This window comes from Ranitomeya imitator, chromosome 5, assembly GCF_032444005.1.
Source record: "Ranitomeya imitator isolate aRanImi1 chromosome 5, aRanImi1.pri, whole genome shotgun sequence".
Taxonomy (NCBI): Eukaryota; Metazoa; Chordata; class Amphibia; order Anura; family Dendrobatidae; genus Ranitomeya; species Ranitomeya imitator.
The window spans coordinates 200,802,152-200,819,522 of NC_091286.1; the positions used below are offsets into that span (position 1 = coordinate 200,802,152).

The 17,371-nt window shown below is 40.9% G+C and overlaps 1 protein-coding gene across 1 annotated transcript in view; it reads right to left on the bottom strand.

Annotated features, from left to right (window-relative positions):
* LOC138637706 (chitin synthase chs-2-like) overlaps nt 1-17,371 on the bottom strand; it is a 106,784-nt gene that overhangs the window by 21,244 nt on the left and 68,169 nt on the right. Inside the window, exons 9-12 of the mRNA XM_069726571.1 lie at nt 15,938-16,222; nt 15,580-15,759; nt 8,642-9,029; nt 1,061-1,116 (exon numbers count right to left, since the gene is read on the bottom strand). Coding sequence (XP_069582672.1) covers nt 1,061-1,116; nt 8,642-9,029; nt 15,580-15,759; nt 15,938-16,222 — 909 coding nt within the window. The remainder of the gene's footprint in view (nt 1-1,060; nt 1,117-8,641; nt 9,030-15,579; nt 15,760-15,937; nt 16,223-17,371) is intronic.

The following is a 17,371-nucleotide window of genomic DNA, read 5'->3' on the forward strand; positions in this document are numbered from 1 at the left end:
ATACAGACCCCACAATATATATATATATATATATATATATATATATATATATATATATATATATATATATATATATATATATATATACAGCTCTGGCAAAAAAATAAGAGACCACTGCAAAATGTTCAGTTTGTCTGATTTTTCTCTTTATAGGTATATTTTTGAGTAAAATGTAACTTTTTCATTTATTCTATAAACTTCTGACAACATGTCTCCGAAGTTCCAAGCAATAAATTTCGTATTTTATTCTGAAAAGGAGAAGTGGTCAAATTATAAAAAAAACAACAGTGCTTTCAGACCTCAAACAATGCAAATAAAACAAGTTAATAATCATTTAGAAACAACAATACTAATGTTTTAACTCAGGAAGAGTTCAGAAATCAATATTTTGTGGAATAACCATGATGTTTAATCACAGCTTTCATGCGTCTTGGCATGCTTTCCACCAGTCTTTCACACTGCTCCTGGCGCAAACATTTAAGCAGTTCTTCTTTGTTTGATGGCTTGTGACTATCCATCATCCTCTTGATTACATTCCAGAGGTTTTCAATAGGGTTCAGGTCTGGAGATTGGGCTGCCCATGACAGGGTTTTGATGAGGTGGTCTCTTAATTTTTGCCAGAGGTGTATAAACCACGCTGAATGAACATAAACCTAAAATGCAGACCTTGGATCAGACCTTATAATAAATAGACCCTTAAAATAATTGCAGACCATAGACCAGTCCCCCTAAATAAATACAAATTAAATTAAAAACAACCAAGACAAGCCCTCAAAATATGTACAATTTGCCTAAATTAATACAGACTCCAGGTATCTTTCCGGAAAAGTAGTTTCAACTCATTATATATTGCAATTCAAGAAAAAACTGCAACAAAAATGCAATGTGCAATAAATCTCTGCCGGTGCTACCATCTTTGTTTTGACGTAGCACACTCTGTGGTAGCTCACTCTTGTCCGTGCTTGCCTTAAAGACTATTCATTTACTTTTTTATGCAGTGGTACAATGGAAATAAAGCTTATTATTATCACTACTTATGCAGCTTACAATGCAGACTTACCTTCCTCATGTGTTACTTGGTTTTCTTTAATTTCACATTCATTTTCATAAAGTTCCCTGCAGACAAGAAAAAAGATATATAGATAATGTAATAGCCTAACCAAGCTTTAATTTGAGATAATTACTCTTTGTTTTTGTTTTTTTGCTCTAATAAAGTGAATCTCAACATAAAGACGATGTCCTCTACTGGACAACCCCTTCTTATCAGCTCCACTGCCCATCATAAAATAAAAAAAACTGCACAGGAGACATTCCTAAAATCACAGTATTGCGGTAATATGCAGTTTTTTTAATTTCATGATGGACAGTGAAATTGTAAAGGAGTTGTTCAGTATTGGACAACTTCTTTAAGGAGTTTGAGCATTGTGATATCATAAAAAATACCTACACTATATCTACAACCATAATCCCCCTCCATGCCCATAGCCAATCTAGGTCATGAGGCAAGGTACCCACAATTTAATTTGCCAAACCTGTCATCAATGTTTTGCCTCATTCAGACATTTGTGAATTACATACAGTATGTGTTCTATACACATTTTCCATGGATAGAATTAATTATAGTCCATGTGGTTGTTCACATGTCCGTGGCTTCTTGTGGATTGAGTGGTCCACAAAAAAAATGGAGACATGTCTGATTTTTATCCATGTGACAGATCCAAAATAGTCATACAAGCCTCACCAACATCGGTGCTTCTACAACCCTCAACCTATTGTCTCCATCCCCACCATCCTCTAGAATGTAAGCCTGCAAGGGCAGGGTCCTCGCCTCTCTGCATCAGTCTGTAATTGTTAGTTTGCTTACTGTAAGTGATATCTATAATTTGTATGTAACCCCTTCTCATGTACAGCACCATGAAATCAATGGTGCTATATAAATAAATAATAATAATAATACAAGTCTATGGGTCCTTAAAAATCACTGACAGAAGACATTGTCGTCTGTGTGCTGTCCGTTATGGAGATTGTAAGAGATTGGAGAAGGTTTTTTTTATTTTTCCATATGTGAAAATCGCAGATGAAAGACTGATGAAAATAAGATCCAAAACATTAAACAAAATTGTCCCTTTTTTTGCGTAACGAAATATCACTGATGTCTGAATGAGACCTGTTATCTGCAGAAAAAGTAAGACTTGATAACTATAACTATTCATTCCATTCTCCTGTATAACTTGTAGGTAATATTTGTCACTGGGGTTAGTCACATGTTACTATGTTCATATTCCTGCCTAGAAAAGGTATGATTCGAAACACATCAAGATCCTTCAGATCCAGTATATCAGACTGAGTTTTTCCTAGAATTCAATAACTGTAATGGAAAAGTCGTTATATGAAGCGAATAATCACTAAGGACAAAACACTGTATTCGTTATTATTGCAGTTGAGCCTCTTTGACTAATTGTTGGTGTTTTTTGCCTGTTTTTCATTTGTGCTTAATTGTTTTAATTATCTGCAAATTTTTTAAGTCTACTTTATTAGCTATTTTAGCTACTTTTATTGCACTATCAAATTACACAGAGCTTTACAGACATCATAATTTTATATACAGGGTGATTCATTCGCTACTTTGCTGAAAAATTGCTGTAACTTCTAAAAAATGTTGTTGACCATGCTGAAATTTGCACTGTACATACTTTGGTTCATGAGAAGTGGTCTCGCCAACTTGTTGCCCTGCCGGACATCTCCACTGCGAGATAGATTTGCCTTTCTGTGCATCAGTAGTTTATCGTGGTACTTGCATTTCATTCCTGCCGAATTCCTTATTTATTTGTTAACAATGTACAGATACAGTTTGGAGGAGCGTGTTTTCTTTGTGAAAACATATTAAAAAACTGAGTTCTTAAGATGTGCCAAAGTGAGTTTCTAAAGAATTTTTAAGATCAAAATCCTCTATTCATACCGTGTATTCTGTCAGTAGTGATTACCGGTAAGTCGGAACTTAACGGAATATTACTTGGTAGGCATGATGGAGGATTTCTGAAAATGTCTGAGAAAAAAAATTCAAGATGTGAAACTGCGACTTTTGGCATCTCCATGTAAATCGTTGCTCAGGATTTCCTAGTAGACAGGCATGTCGTATTCCGCATGTCAATGAGCGACCAAGAAAGGTCATGTTCACCCTTAGAAAGTCAATGTTGTTCAGGAATTGAAAGGGTCCGATCAAGAGAAAAGAATTCATGATTGCTGAATTTTTTTCTTTGGGGCCATGTGTACAGTAATGAGCCATGAACATTACAGGTACTCCCTGAGAACATAGAGTTGCAAATTCTGGCTTTGACCCCAGACATCCTCTGCAATACATTCAACAATATGGAACGGTGTGTGCAGGCGTGCTTGGATGCGAATGGTGAACATTTTCAACATGTGCTTTAAAACTTCAGTTTCTCATGAACCAAGGTATGCACAGTCCAAATTTCAGTACGATAGATAGGCTTTTTTAGAAGTTACAGTAACTTTTTGGGGTAAAATAGTGAGTGAATCAATTTGTATATTCACCTGTTTTTTATATGTTCACCCTTGTCAAAATGTTTTTGCACAAATTTTGTGACAATTTGTTGCACATGCAACTTTTCGAGTCTAAACATAAGACGAAAAAATATGTAGACAAAAATAAAGAGCATTTTTACATATTGAGCAGAAGTCATTAATCACATGCAGTTTGAAGAGTTTCTCGCAATAATAAGGTATTGCATACAAAAAAGCAAAAAAAGAAAAGTGAATTCACTGAAACTGCAAAAGATGAATTGGGCCCTAAATGCATGCGGCTTTTTTGCATTGCTGTATTATCTGAAATGTTGCTACTAGGGTTGAGCGAAACTGATCGGACAAATTCAAAAATCGCCGACTTTCGGCACAGTCAGGTTTCATGAAACCCGACCCGATCCTGTGGGATCAGCCATGAGGTTGGCGATCAGCACGCAAAAGTCGCGTTTCGTATTACGCTTTCAGCGCCATTTTTCAGCCAATGAAGGAGGACGCAGAGTGTGGGCAGCGTGATGACATAGGTCTCGGTCCCCACCATCTTATAGAAGGGCATGACAGTGATTGGCTTGCTTTCTGCGTCGTCACAGGGGCTATAAAGGGGCGTGCACGTCGGCCACCATCCTACTTCTGCCGATCTTAGCATAGGGAGAGGTTGCTGCAGCTTCATCAGAAGAAGGGATATAGTTAGGGAGGGAAGATTAACCCCCAAACTGCTTGTGCTGTAGCGATTTCCACTGTCCAACACCACCATTTTTTTGCAGGGACAATGGAGGCTATATTTTTGTGCATTAGCTCTGTAGCTTATTAGGCAGCCTTATAAGGCTACCTGGTAGCTGCATTGCTGTTTGCACGCCGCTGTGCAAACCAACTGCTTTTTTAAAAGCAAAAATCCTGTTGCTCCTTTCTGCACAGCTATCTTGTTTATTTGTCCACACTTTTGTGTGCAGCAGTCCTTTTTATTGCTGCCATACTTTTCCTGAGATCATTGCAGGGAGATTGAAATTGTACTACAGCCCTTGTATTTTTTCATATACAGTGGGGCAAAAAAGTATTTAGTCAGTCAGCAATAGTGCAAGTTCCACCACTTAAAAAGATGAGAGGCGTCTGTAATTTACATCATAGGTAGACCTCAACTATGGGAGACAAACTGAGAAAAAAAAATCCAGAAAATCACATTGTCTGTTTTTTTAACAATTTATTTGCATATTATGGTGGAAAATAAGTATTTGGTCAGAAACAAACAATCAAGATTTCTGGCTCTCACAGACCTATAACTTCTTCTTTAAGAGTCTCCTCTTTCCTCCACTCATTACCTGTAATAATGGCACCTGTTTAAACTTGTTATCAGTATAAAAAGACACCTGTGCACACCCTCAAACAGTCTGACTCCAAACTCCACTATGGTGAAGACCAAAGAGCTGTCAAAGGACACCAGAAACAAAATTGTAGCCCTGCACCAGGCTGGGAAGACTGAATCTGCAATAGCCAACCAGCTTGGAGTGAAGAAATCAACAGTGGGAGCAATAATTAGAAAATGGAAGACATACAAGACCACTGATAATCTCCCTCGATCTGGGGCTCCACGCAAAATCCCACCCCGTGGGGTCAGAATGATCACAAGAACGGTGAGCAAAAATCCCAGAACCACGCGGGGGGACCTAGTGAATGAACTGCAGAGAGCTGGGACCAATGTAACAAGGCCTACCATAAGTAACACACTACGCCACCATGGACTCAGATCCTGCAGTGCCAGACGTGTCCCACTTCTTAAGCCAGTACATGTCCGGGCCCGTCTGAAGTTTGCTAGAGAGCATTTGGATGATCCAGAGGAGTTTTGGGAAAATGTCCTATGGTCTGATGAAACCAAACTGGAACTGTTTGGTAGAAACACAACTTGTCGTGTTTGGAGGAAAAAGAATACTGAGTTGCATCCATCAAACACCATACCTACTGTAAAGCATGTTGGTGGAAACATCATGCTTTGGGGCTGTTTCTCTGCAAAGGGGCCAGGACGACTGATCCGGGTACATGAAAGAATGAATGGGGCCATGTATCATGAGATTTTGAGTGCAAACCTCCTTCCATCAGCAAGGGCATTGAAGATGAAACGTGGCTGGGTCTTTCAACATGACAATGATCCAAAGCACACCGCCAGAGCAACGAAGGAGTGGCTTCGTAAGAAGCATTTCAAGGTCCTGGAGTGGCCTAGCCAGTCTCCAGATCTCAACCCTATAGAAAACCTTTGCAGGGAGTTGAAAGTCCGTGTTGCCAAGCGAAAAGCCAAACACATCACTGCTCTAGAGGAGATCTGCATGGAGGAATGGGCCAACATACCAACAACAGTGTGTGGCAACCTTGTGAAGACTTACAGAAAACGTTTGACCTCTGTCATTGCCAACAAAGGATATATTACCAAGTATTGAGATGAAATTTTGTTTCTGACCAAATACTTATTGTCCACCATAATATGCAAATAAAATGTTAAAAAAACAGACAATGTGATTTTCTGGATTTTTTTTTCTCAGTTTGTCTCCCATAGTTGAGGTCTACCTATGATGTAAATTACAGACGCCTCTCATCTTTTTAAGTGGTGGAACTTGCACTATTGCTGACTGACTAAATACTTTTTTGCCCCACTGTATCTTCCAGCCACTTTCTGCCACTTACATTGTGTTGTTTTATACACTGGGCCTGAGTTTTGGTTCAGTCTCCCCCCAAAAAAGTGAGATTCAAATTCTCACAAAGTGGATATACTGCAGTCCTGTTAGTTTGTCGTATGTCAGCCAGCCACTTTCTGCCATTTAGATTGCGTTGTTTTATACACTGGGCCTGAGTTTTGGTTCAGTCTCCCCCCCAAAAAAATGGAGATTCAAATTCTCACAAAGTGGATATACTGCAGTCCTGTTAGTTTGTCGTATGTCAGCCAGCCACTTTCTGCCACTTAGATTGCATTGTTTTATACACTGGGCCTGAGTTTTGGTTCAGTCTCCCCCCAAAAAAGTGAGATTCAAATTCTCACAAAGTGGATATACTGCAGTCCTGTTAGTGTGTCGTATGTCAGCCAGCCACTTTCTGCCACTTAGATTGCGTTGTTATATACACTGGGCCTGAGTTTTGGTTCAGTCTCCCCCCCAAAAAAAAAGGGATATTTAAATTCTCAACAAGTTTATATACACCTTCTACCTTGTTTTATAGTACCATATAACGGTTATTATTTTGGTTAGATTTTCACAAAAAATGAGGAAGTCTGGTGGAAGAGCCTGTGGGCGGTGGTTGCCAGCTGGTACTGATGGTGGTGGTGCATCTGGTGGTAGTGGCAAAAGCACAATAGCACCTAAGGCTAGAGGTGTTGAGCCAGCGTGCGAGTGCCGATTGCCTGGACAGGTGGGTGGGCCCACTCTTGGGCGACGGCACTGGCACAGGGTCCCTCATAGTACAATGAAGTGTCTCTGATGGTGGTGGTGCACAACCAACGTCAGACACACCGTCGTAATATGAGGGGCCCTGTGCCAGTACCGCCGCCCATGAGAGAGTGTTCCCCCCAGCTCGAACAGTGCTCTACCACTTGCAATACTTACCTCTCCCTGCTCCACCACTGTGTAGTCTGTGCTGTTAAATCCTTCAATGGCACTGCCAATACAAATTTGTTGAAATGATAGATGATAGTTAAAATATACAGGGGCCCTGGCCTCCATTTAGACCAGTTAATACTTTGCGCCTACTACCACTGTCTGCTACTCAGCAGAGGAACCCACCCCTGTACCTAGCTATGCCACCTGTTTAGTCCTGTTACCAATTTTGAACTGCATTTAGCCTACTTTATTATTTGGGCCTACTAACTGTGTCTGCCACTCATTACAGTTGTCCTCCACTGAACAAAGCAATGTCGCCTGTTTAGTCCTGTTAACAATTTTGAACTGCATTTAGCCTACTTTATTATTTGGGCCTACTAACTGTGTCTGCCACTCATTACAGTTGTCCTCCACTGAACAAAACAATGCCGCCTGTTTAGTCATGTTACCAATTTTGAACTGCCTTTAGCCTACTTTATTATTTGGGCCTACTAACTGTGTCTGCCACTCATTATAGTTGTCCTCCACTGAACAAAGCAGTGCCGCCTGTTTAGTCCTGTTACCAATTTTGAACTGCATTTAGCCTACTTAATTATTTGGACATATATCTGTGTTTCCTCCTCATCCTGCCCATTGCCTGGCCACTGCTAGATGAGTCTGCTGGTACATTGACCCAGACCACTACATTCCCCTTGCACTCTACACAGCCAGAATCTAACCCTGCTGAAAGGCAGGTTTCCCTTCCCGCATACTATACCACCTTACACGGGGGCAAAGAGGAAGGTGCAGATGAAAGTGCAGGTTCCTTCATCAGGTGGGGGGCATACTCGTTGACGACGTCACTGGCACAGGGCCTCTCATAGTACGCAAAAGTGTCTCTGCCAGTGGGAGGCGCCACCCGCCGTCAAACACACTGCCGTACTATGAGGGGCTCTGTGCCAGTGCCAATGAGTGGGCCCCCCCTGCTTGCTCTGGATCACAGCACTTGCAAAGTTGAAATACTTACCTCTCCCTGCTCCATCGCCATGACGTATTCCGCGTTTTCTGGGCCCTACCCCCCCACAACTTCAGCCAAATGACTCCCAGTTTTCAATGCCTAACTATTATTATAAAGTAAATTAAGATTGACAAGCTTAAGTAATAAGAATTGATGTTTTTGGCATTAAAATGGGCACTGTAGGTGTTTTCCTGTCCTCCACTCACTGCCGACTTTGACTCCCCACTGACTTGCATTGGGTTTCGTGTTTTAGTCGGCCCCCGACTTTTTGCAATAATCGACCGATTTCACCCGACCCGACTTTTGACAAAGTCGGGTTTCGCGAAACCCGACTCGATCCAAAAAAAGTAAATGTCGCTCAACTCTAGTTGCTACTTCTCAAACAGGGCAATGCTGGTAAAAGATATGTATTGGCTCTAAGTTGGAGTTTTATGTAAGTTTTATGTAAGATCACATTCTCAATATCATAGTTTTTAATCTAGTGATGGAAATATTAAACACGATTAAGATGTCTTCTGCTTCACGTTACCTTTTTGCATCCATGTTATCAATTTGATCTTCTATTATATCTGATTTTTTTTCTTGGTCATCACATTTTGAGTCATAGACCTGTACATCGATATGCCAACAGAGGCATTTACAGTTTTTTTGGCATTTGACTTTTTTTGTTTTTTGTTTCGTTTTTTCTTTAGGTGCCACTGTCTCTCGAGTTCCCCAGGACACTATGTGCATATTAACTAATGAATATATTGTTAGTAGAAGATAACCACTTGGAACACATATAATGTATAAAAGTCCATATATCAGTAGAAAGAACTCCTGAGGGTGAAGTAAGGCTGTTATGACATATATTATGCCCATGGAGATGAGAAATAGGCCCGTGGGTGTCATGAAGGTTTGTTGCTTGATTATGTCAGCTACAAAAAAAAGAGAATTAATTTTTCAAAAATGAAAGGACATGGGCAAATATTAGGCAATATGTGAATACAAAAAAACAACTGTGACCCCACTCTGCCCTCCACCTTGACAGCATAACATGGTGCTCGCTGCCTTCCCTGCAGTAATGACACTACATCCATCATTCATGTAACCCCTGTAGTCAATCACTGGTCTTGGTGGTCACGTGCTGTACATGCAAATGTAACTACTGAAGTCAGCGATTGACCACAATGGTCACATGATTGATGGACATGATTTCAATGTCAGGGACCATCAAGGCACCTGTGCTATGCTGTGCAGTGTGTTAAATAGCTAACTCTTATCTTATATTTATATGTATTTTAAACTAGTAGATAGCCCGTCCAAGGGTGGTGACAGTAACAGAAAATGCACCCACTTAAGTATACCCACTTAAGGGCAGAGTTCTTGTCCTAGAACAGTGACTGCAATCTATAAATATAAAAATCCATGCTCATGAAAACTACTTTGAGAAATTAGGAATAATAGTTGTAATGCAAAGGTATCAGCTATTTCAAATACACAAAATACCCAAGATAAACCAATGTAGAAGTCCCCAATAACAGGAGCCGCTCTCTGTTACACTGCTGAGTCCCGGGAACAGTGCAGCGCGATTGAATGACTTTGGCCTTCTTTTACACTCTTCACCCGAGCGCTTTGATATATCAGCTAAACGCATCCATTGGGCCCAGGAGCCACTGATCCGAGAGGTACGCATCCTCCACCTACCCATTCTTGTACAGCATTGCAATGTGGAAGCTGCATGGAGCAAGGGGCGGTGTGTACAGAAGCCGGTGACCACCATCCCACACTGGCTTGGTACCACCCATATTACAGTGTATGCCCCTGTACAGCACTTCAGATATATTAGATTGTGTTATTTTATGATATAAGTTCATGTCTCGTACACACTGATTAGGGTCAATTACGTAGGTACTTTTGTATGTAACCATAGGCAAAAATCATTAGGATGAGTCTAATCAATATATTGTAAATCTTTCATAAAGAATTTTGACTTACGGTATATTTGTTTTTTACTTTCAGAAAAATAAAAAAACAGATTTTACTTTAAAGTAAATACCAACAAATGTATGTCTGCATACATCGGTTATTTTTTTATGGTTGTGGTGATCAGTGACATTTTTTTCAGCATACTTCAAATATAGCATTTTTTCAGCCATTTTGCCAATGGATTTTCTATATGAGTCTACAGATAAAAAGAAAAGTATTTGTGCAAAATGAAAATTAATAAAAAACACAACACCACAATTTTCCACCCTCGGCCTGGCAAACTAGCTTGTCCAATCATTATAAATACATATCCAAGTGTGAAATTGGATCCAGTAATAAAAAAACGGATCTATTGCAAATGGAAGAAATGGATGACTGAATACTGGATTCGTTTTCATAGACTTCAATGTTAAAAAAACGGATCCAGTTGAGATCAGTGATTTAAAAGAGGACTAAAAAGTTGTGTCTACAATTTTTTCACCAACAGATTGCTGCTCGATCATTCTAACTAAGAACTAAAAATCTAAAAACACAAACACCTGAACATTTGATCCAAGTGGGGGCTACCAAAACAAAGAGCACAGAAATCAAAATGACATCCAGTGGCCAGGATGCTAATATGTAAAAGCAACAAACATATTTTTCAGATTATAAGATGCACCCTAAATTTTGAGGAGACAAATAGGATTTTTTTCCATAAAATGGTGGCGATTTTTATATTCCATGGGTCTTATTGCTTACTGGGGTACATGTATCACAGCTCCCGGGAAATACTGCTGTGGGAAACGCTGCACACAGCAGCAAGGGAGCTGACCAAAGCGCCGGGCTACTAACTAGGTAAAAACAGGACCTGATCCATGTGACAGAGTGGGAGGTAATGGGGCAGAGCCAGACATCAAGGAACAGAGAAAGGATAAACACAAGAGAGTAGTCGAACAAGCTAAGATCGGAGCCAGGAGATCACGAAGTACCAAAGGGGTGAGACAAGGGATTGTCAGAAGTGAAGCCAGAGGTCAGAAATCCAGAAGAACAAGCAAACAGAGTAACGCACGGAGAGCAAGGAAAACAATTGCAAACCAGGCAATACTCCAGGGGTCAGGCACACATACTAGAACAGAAAGTATAGCTGAGAGCGAATACTAGTCTGGAGTGATTATAAATACCCCTCCCAGATCGAAAGAGAGGCCAGCAAAAATAACCCTGAGAAAACAGGACATTAACCATGTCCCAACCATGAAATGGTGGCTGCGGTGAAGCGTGGTCCCAGAGTCACTGCTGGAGGAAGCAGGAGTGGGGTGATGCTGCAGGCCACAGGCTGGGATGAGGGGGTGTTCCGATGTGTGGCGCAGTGCTGTGGGTGTCCGGTGCTGTAGGGGTGTCCAGCGCTGCTGCGGGTAGTCGATGCTGCTGCAGGGATGTCCGGTGCTGCTGCAGGTGTCTCCGGTGCTGCGGGGGGCTCTGCCGACATTTTGTGAAATGCCAAAGCCCCCACAGTTCCATGATTTCCTATGCGGTGGACTCCGGGAAAATGGCTGCCGGGGTGGCGCATGCGCAGATGGAGATCTCATCACCAAGATTTCAGGAGTTGAGATCTCAGTGCTGAGACACCCGCAGCAGCGCCGGACACCCCCTCATCCCAGCCTGCAGCCTGCAGCAATGGTACTGGTAAGGAATATCTGCATTATAAGATGCACCCCCATTTCCCCCAAAAATTTGGGGCGAAAAGTGTGTCTTATAATCTGAAAAATACAGTAATTAAAATAATAAACCTGAAATTAAAATGAACCAGAAAACTTCTAGCACTGCTCCTCATCAGCATCCAAAATGAGCCAAAATATCCTGATACCCTAATTAAATCTAAACATCTTTGAGACATTACAAGGCAAAGCTGCCCATTATCAGACCTTGGGCAAAGTTATGTTCTTTGCAGACCTCAATGCACATATAAGGAGAGAAAAAGAGTTTCTGACCACTAATAGATATCTGCATATTTGCAGAGACTGACTGTCATAGCTTAGTACAAATGATGAGAAATAGTTACCAAAGTACCATCAGCTTCTGAACTTATGTAGAAATCTTGCACTCCACATTATTAATGGCTGCACGAAGGGAGACTCTTTATGATGGCATGCAATAAAAAATCTCAAGTGGATATCGACCCAGATCACAACCAACTGCTTCTACAAATGAAACCCACAACAAAACCATCCACACAAAAGCCACAGCAAAGTTGACTAATGAGCCTGCTACCACGGTGCATGAGAAACTGAAAAGGAGTAAATTTAGCAGTAAAAGTCCTAAATAATATATTGTCCAAAAATTTCTGATCTTAAAAAAGGCAGCTAGAGGCCAAAAAAAAGGAATGTAAGGCCATAAGCCTTACTCCAAACCTGTCTCCATGTGGATTCACTAATATTTTGCTGATACTTGCATATTTAAATAAGTACTCACCATCTTTTATGGCATCCATAACATGAAGGGTTTTTATATATTTATGCTATTAGTACCTGCAACCCGACTCTACTCCACTTATGCTACTTATTTACACTTGATTTATGTCCTCTTTGATTCTTTCAACATGATTCAGGTTTACTTTTTGATTCATATCCTTTTTTTAACATCTTATAATTTATATTAAAATGTATTTTCTATTTTAATACTATAAAGTATATCTCGAGTGGTGATTTTTGGATACTTTGTATCCTTTTTTTGGCTGCATCGATTAGTTATTTGCCCAACTACTAATTTGCTTATAATGTGATTACCTATTGTATATCTTTAACCCCTATATTAATTTTGATATGTTTTTGGATACTTCTTTTGGTCATCCTAAGAAGGAAGAAGGAAAGTTACATCTTCACCAAACTCAACCAACTCAAAGATGCCCTCAAAGACAACTCCTTATGGGAATTGTGGAATAATGTGGGCAGAAATTTTAAGTAAAGCAATCTTTATATCCAAAATGGCAATAAGTGTCTTCAGTACTTCAATGACCTCTACAAAGACATCCAAAATGAAGGACATAGCCAAGAATGAAGCAGATAATGACAAAACTGAAAGCAGAGGAGGAAAATCTCAAAAATATCAAAAACCCTTTAGCTATACCAAGAACACTGCAAGAAGCAACAGAGCAGCCTCGTTGTAATCCCACCAGAAATGAAGGCTGCAATGGCTAAACTGTTTAACATTGTGTTGAGTGTTGGCTACTTCCCTTATACCTGGAGCCAAGGCCTCATCACAATCATTCAGAAGAATAATCGAATAAGACGATGGTCAGTTTTCTCACCCACTACAACATGTTTAGCAAAAGCCAAGCTGGAATCTTGTCAAACAATAGCATCACACTGACCACTATACTCTGCACAGCCTCATTCAGAACTGTGTCCACAACACAAAGCATGTAAAGATTAAAGCCTGTTTTGTGGACTTTAAAGGGAACCTGTCACCTGAATTTTGCGAGACCAGTTTTCGGTCATATGGGCGGAGTTTTTGGGTGTTTGATTCACCCTTTCCTTACCCGCTGGCTGCATGCTGGCCGCAATATTGGATTGAAGTTCATTCTCTGTCCTCCGTAGTACACGCCAGCTCCATAAAGGCACTACTCATCAATCGGAACAAAACCAACATAATAACAGTGTTTCAGAAACATGTCAAAATGGCTCCCTTCATTTGTGCCAAAAACATGCCCAGTTACAGGAATAGACAAAAACTCAGTTGAAGCTAGAAATTCATCACTCAGGGCACTTCAAACAAGTTATCAAGATACTAAAAAACAAAGCATGCAGAAACATGTATTCCATCTGGAGAATACTCTACCATCTAAAGCCACAAGTGAGGGTCAAGCTAAAATCTTTGATTCCATCATTGTCCCAATCATCCTGTGTAGCCGAGATGTCTGGGGTCTTTACATATACCCACTCTTTTACATATCCATCAATGTACCTCTACTAGTGCCTGTCGAGCTGAGAGAGGCAGATTCCACTTAAACCTAAAAGTCCAGATGAGGGCTTTCTCATTTCCCATGTGTAATAGCAGTCCGAGCTATTATCACCCTAAATCCCCATTACACATACAGTAGGTGGTCCAGGCAAACCAGGTGCCCCAGAACAGCTCACCTAAACCCATCCTGACCAAAACTCCAACCTGAGTTGCCTGATAAAAGACAGAATTAGGAAGATGATAGACGAAGAAGAAGATAGGTAGATTGGTGACTGGAGAAACAATATAACCAACTCAAAGAAACTGACCATATATCAAAGTCTACAGAAAAATTACAAACCAGTCTCATATCTGGAGACTCTCCTAAACCCAAAGACCATGAGATCCCAAGCTGATGCAGACTCTGTGACTGCATTCTGGCCATTGAATCCAGCCACCAAAGACAGACTGCAACCTGGAGGCTGTGGACGATGAGACCCACTTTCTGCTACACTGCAACAAATACTCAGCAATGAGGCACACTCGCTTTAGAAGACTCTGATCTCTTCTGAGACTTCGGCTCCTTGGAGGTGGAGCATAATCTGTACAACCTGCTGGGGGAAGATAAGAGCATAGAGGACATATCATTGCAATATGAGGGTGCATGCCTTAGACTGCAGGGAACATGACACATAATGGACTTTTATAGCCACCAACTTGGATGTGCCCCTATCCCACATTCCCTATCCATCATTTTCACAGTTCCTATTCCTATCCAACAGTTCCTATCCCCCAATACTCTACACTTGCTTTAGCAATGTTAATGTGTATTTGGTTCTGCCAATAAAGCTTATTTGAATCTGAATGTAATAAAGTACCGATATTTCATTTTTAAGTCTAAACTGGGGCATTCATTTGTATAATATAAACTAGCTATTGAACCCGTTCTACGCCCGGGTGGCGAGCATTTATATTGGTATATGGTCTCCATCCTGGTATGTGCTGCTCCATCCTGCGCCCTAATCTTGTCATGTGCTGCTCCCATCCTGAGTCCCCCATCCTGTCATGTGCTGCTCCCATCCTGCGCCCCCATTCTGACATGTGCTGCTCCCATCCTGCGCCCCCATTCTGACATGTGCTGCTCCCATCCTGCGCCCCCATTCTGACATGTGCTGCTCCCATCCTGCACCCCCATTCTGTCATGTGCTGCTCCCATCCTGCGCCCCGTTCTGTCATGTGCTGCTCCCATTCTGCGCCACCGTTCTTTAATTTGCTGCTCCCATCCATATGCCCCATACGCTGCTCCATAAAGGTTTATGGCCCCCATAAAATGCTCCATAGTATATGCCCCGTACACTGCTCCATAAAGGTTGATGGCCCCCATAAGATGCTCCATAGTATATGCCCCCATACACTGCTCCATAAAGGTTTACCGCGATCTCCTGGGAGCGTCACTCTGTGGGGGCCAGACTGCGCAGGCGCTTGCGCTTGCGCAGTCTATAAAGGCTTCGGACAGAGTGACGCTCCCAGCTTTATATTATAGATGTCACAAGAAAATTGTAGCTAATAATATTCACTTACCAATAATACTTAAAAATGTTGCCATCATCAAAAAAGCATAGCAAATACTGAGAATTGCAGCTATATTAATCTGAGTGCTGGGCTTCATGATAAAACACACCAGAGTGTACAAAGCAGGAGGAATAATTGCAAACACAATGCTTCCGTTAGCATCCCATTGGAAAAGAAATGATAAGCATCCTGCAAGTAGAAATCAATAGATCATATTTAGGTGTTACAAAATCTTATCTATTCACAAAAAGTGCCATTTTGTATGAAACGCAGCCAATTAAATTAGATAACATAATAAAATAACTCTCTATGATAAATGATGAAATAATGCTGAAGTAACGGGATAATTGGAGTTATGGAACATTACCTGCAATCATTAAGGACACTGTAGCAGGACTGAGAATTGAAGATGCCATTGTCAAAATCTGATAAAGGACATAAAAGTAAGAAATGGAAGGATTTTTCTTTGATATTTGTTTTCCATTGTGTAATAAATCCAAGGTGTTTGCCAATGTTGAAGGAGACCATCTTCTGCGCTGGTTGTAAAACTCATGGAATACTTGTGGCGCATTAGTGTAGGCATCCGAGGCTGCATTATACTCAACACGCCAGCCTTGTTGGAGGAGCAATGTACAAAGCCAACGATCTTCACCTGGTAACATCAATGATTAAAAAGCATGAGCGTCAAAACAAGCAACACAACAAATGTCCATCTGTAGTCTTGACAACAGCACTTACTTCAAAAACAGCTAAAACTCTGTTTATAGAAGTGACATGTCTTTTATTTTTAATGCAGTCATTACTCCAATGATGGCTGTTATTTCAAAATTGATTTTGACAGAACTCATTGATGTGCTGACCCCTAAATTAATTGGGGATTATAATTGAGGCTGAAAGTCTATGGCCCTAATAATTACGAATTACATTTTAACATTTTGTGCGCTAGTCTTCATGAAGAATATGCTTGAGTAAGATGCAAGGGTACATGCCATTTGAATCATGCTAATTGCACGATTTCTGCCAGGTATATATTTTCAGTAAATCCGGCCTCACCCCTGCCGGTTTCTCTAAATGCAGCGCTATGTGATCAACTGGTCCGTTTCATAGCAAGAGTCCTATCAATCACCCCTAGCAGTGCTGTGAAGAGCAAACTGGGGGTGGTACTTGACTAGTCTACTCTCCGGTTATGTTCCCCAGTCAGAACTTTAAGGATTATGTCCATGGCTACAATCGTGCATCCAGGATCTGATTCAAGCTGGCCTCAGTTTGTGCAGCATGAATCAGATGATGGGTTACCTTCTTTTCATGAATTCTGCACATCTTTCATCTACTGTGCGCCAGTTCAAGAGATGTACTCCAGTCGGGGCCTGATTTACATTTGTGTTGTAAGTGATGCCACTGTTTTACTGTAAGTTAGCATGAATTTGACGTCTGTGCTCAGTCTGCAGTGGCCCAATCTCCACTAAGCTCTGCCCACTTTTCAAAAAGTTGTTGGCAAATCTGGACAGGGCTGATGTAAAGACACCAAGTCCCTGATTTATTAAGACTGGTATTTCATATGTAAGTCTTAACGATGGTGTAAGGAATAAGATGTGCCAAATTCATTAGGTTGCACATGCAACTAACGAATTCAAGACACTGGAAACATTTTTGGCATATGAAGCACCACCACTAGTGATGAATTCAATGGGCAGGTGTAGCCATGCTCTGTCTTGCCTCAGCTTATCCCTAGATCTGCCCTTATTTTGATGAAACTGCTTTAAATTGGACAAAAGTTGCAACATTTTTGTGCAACTCGCAC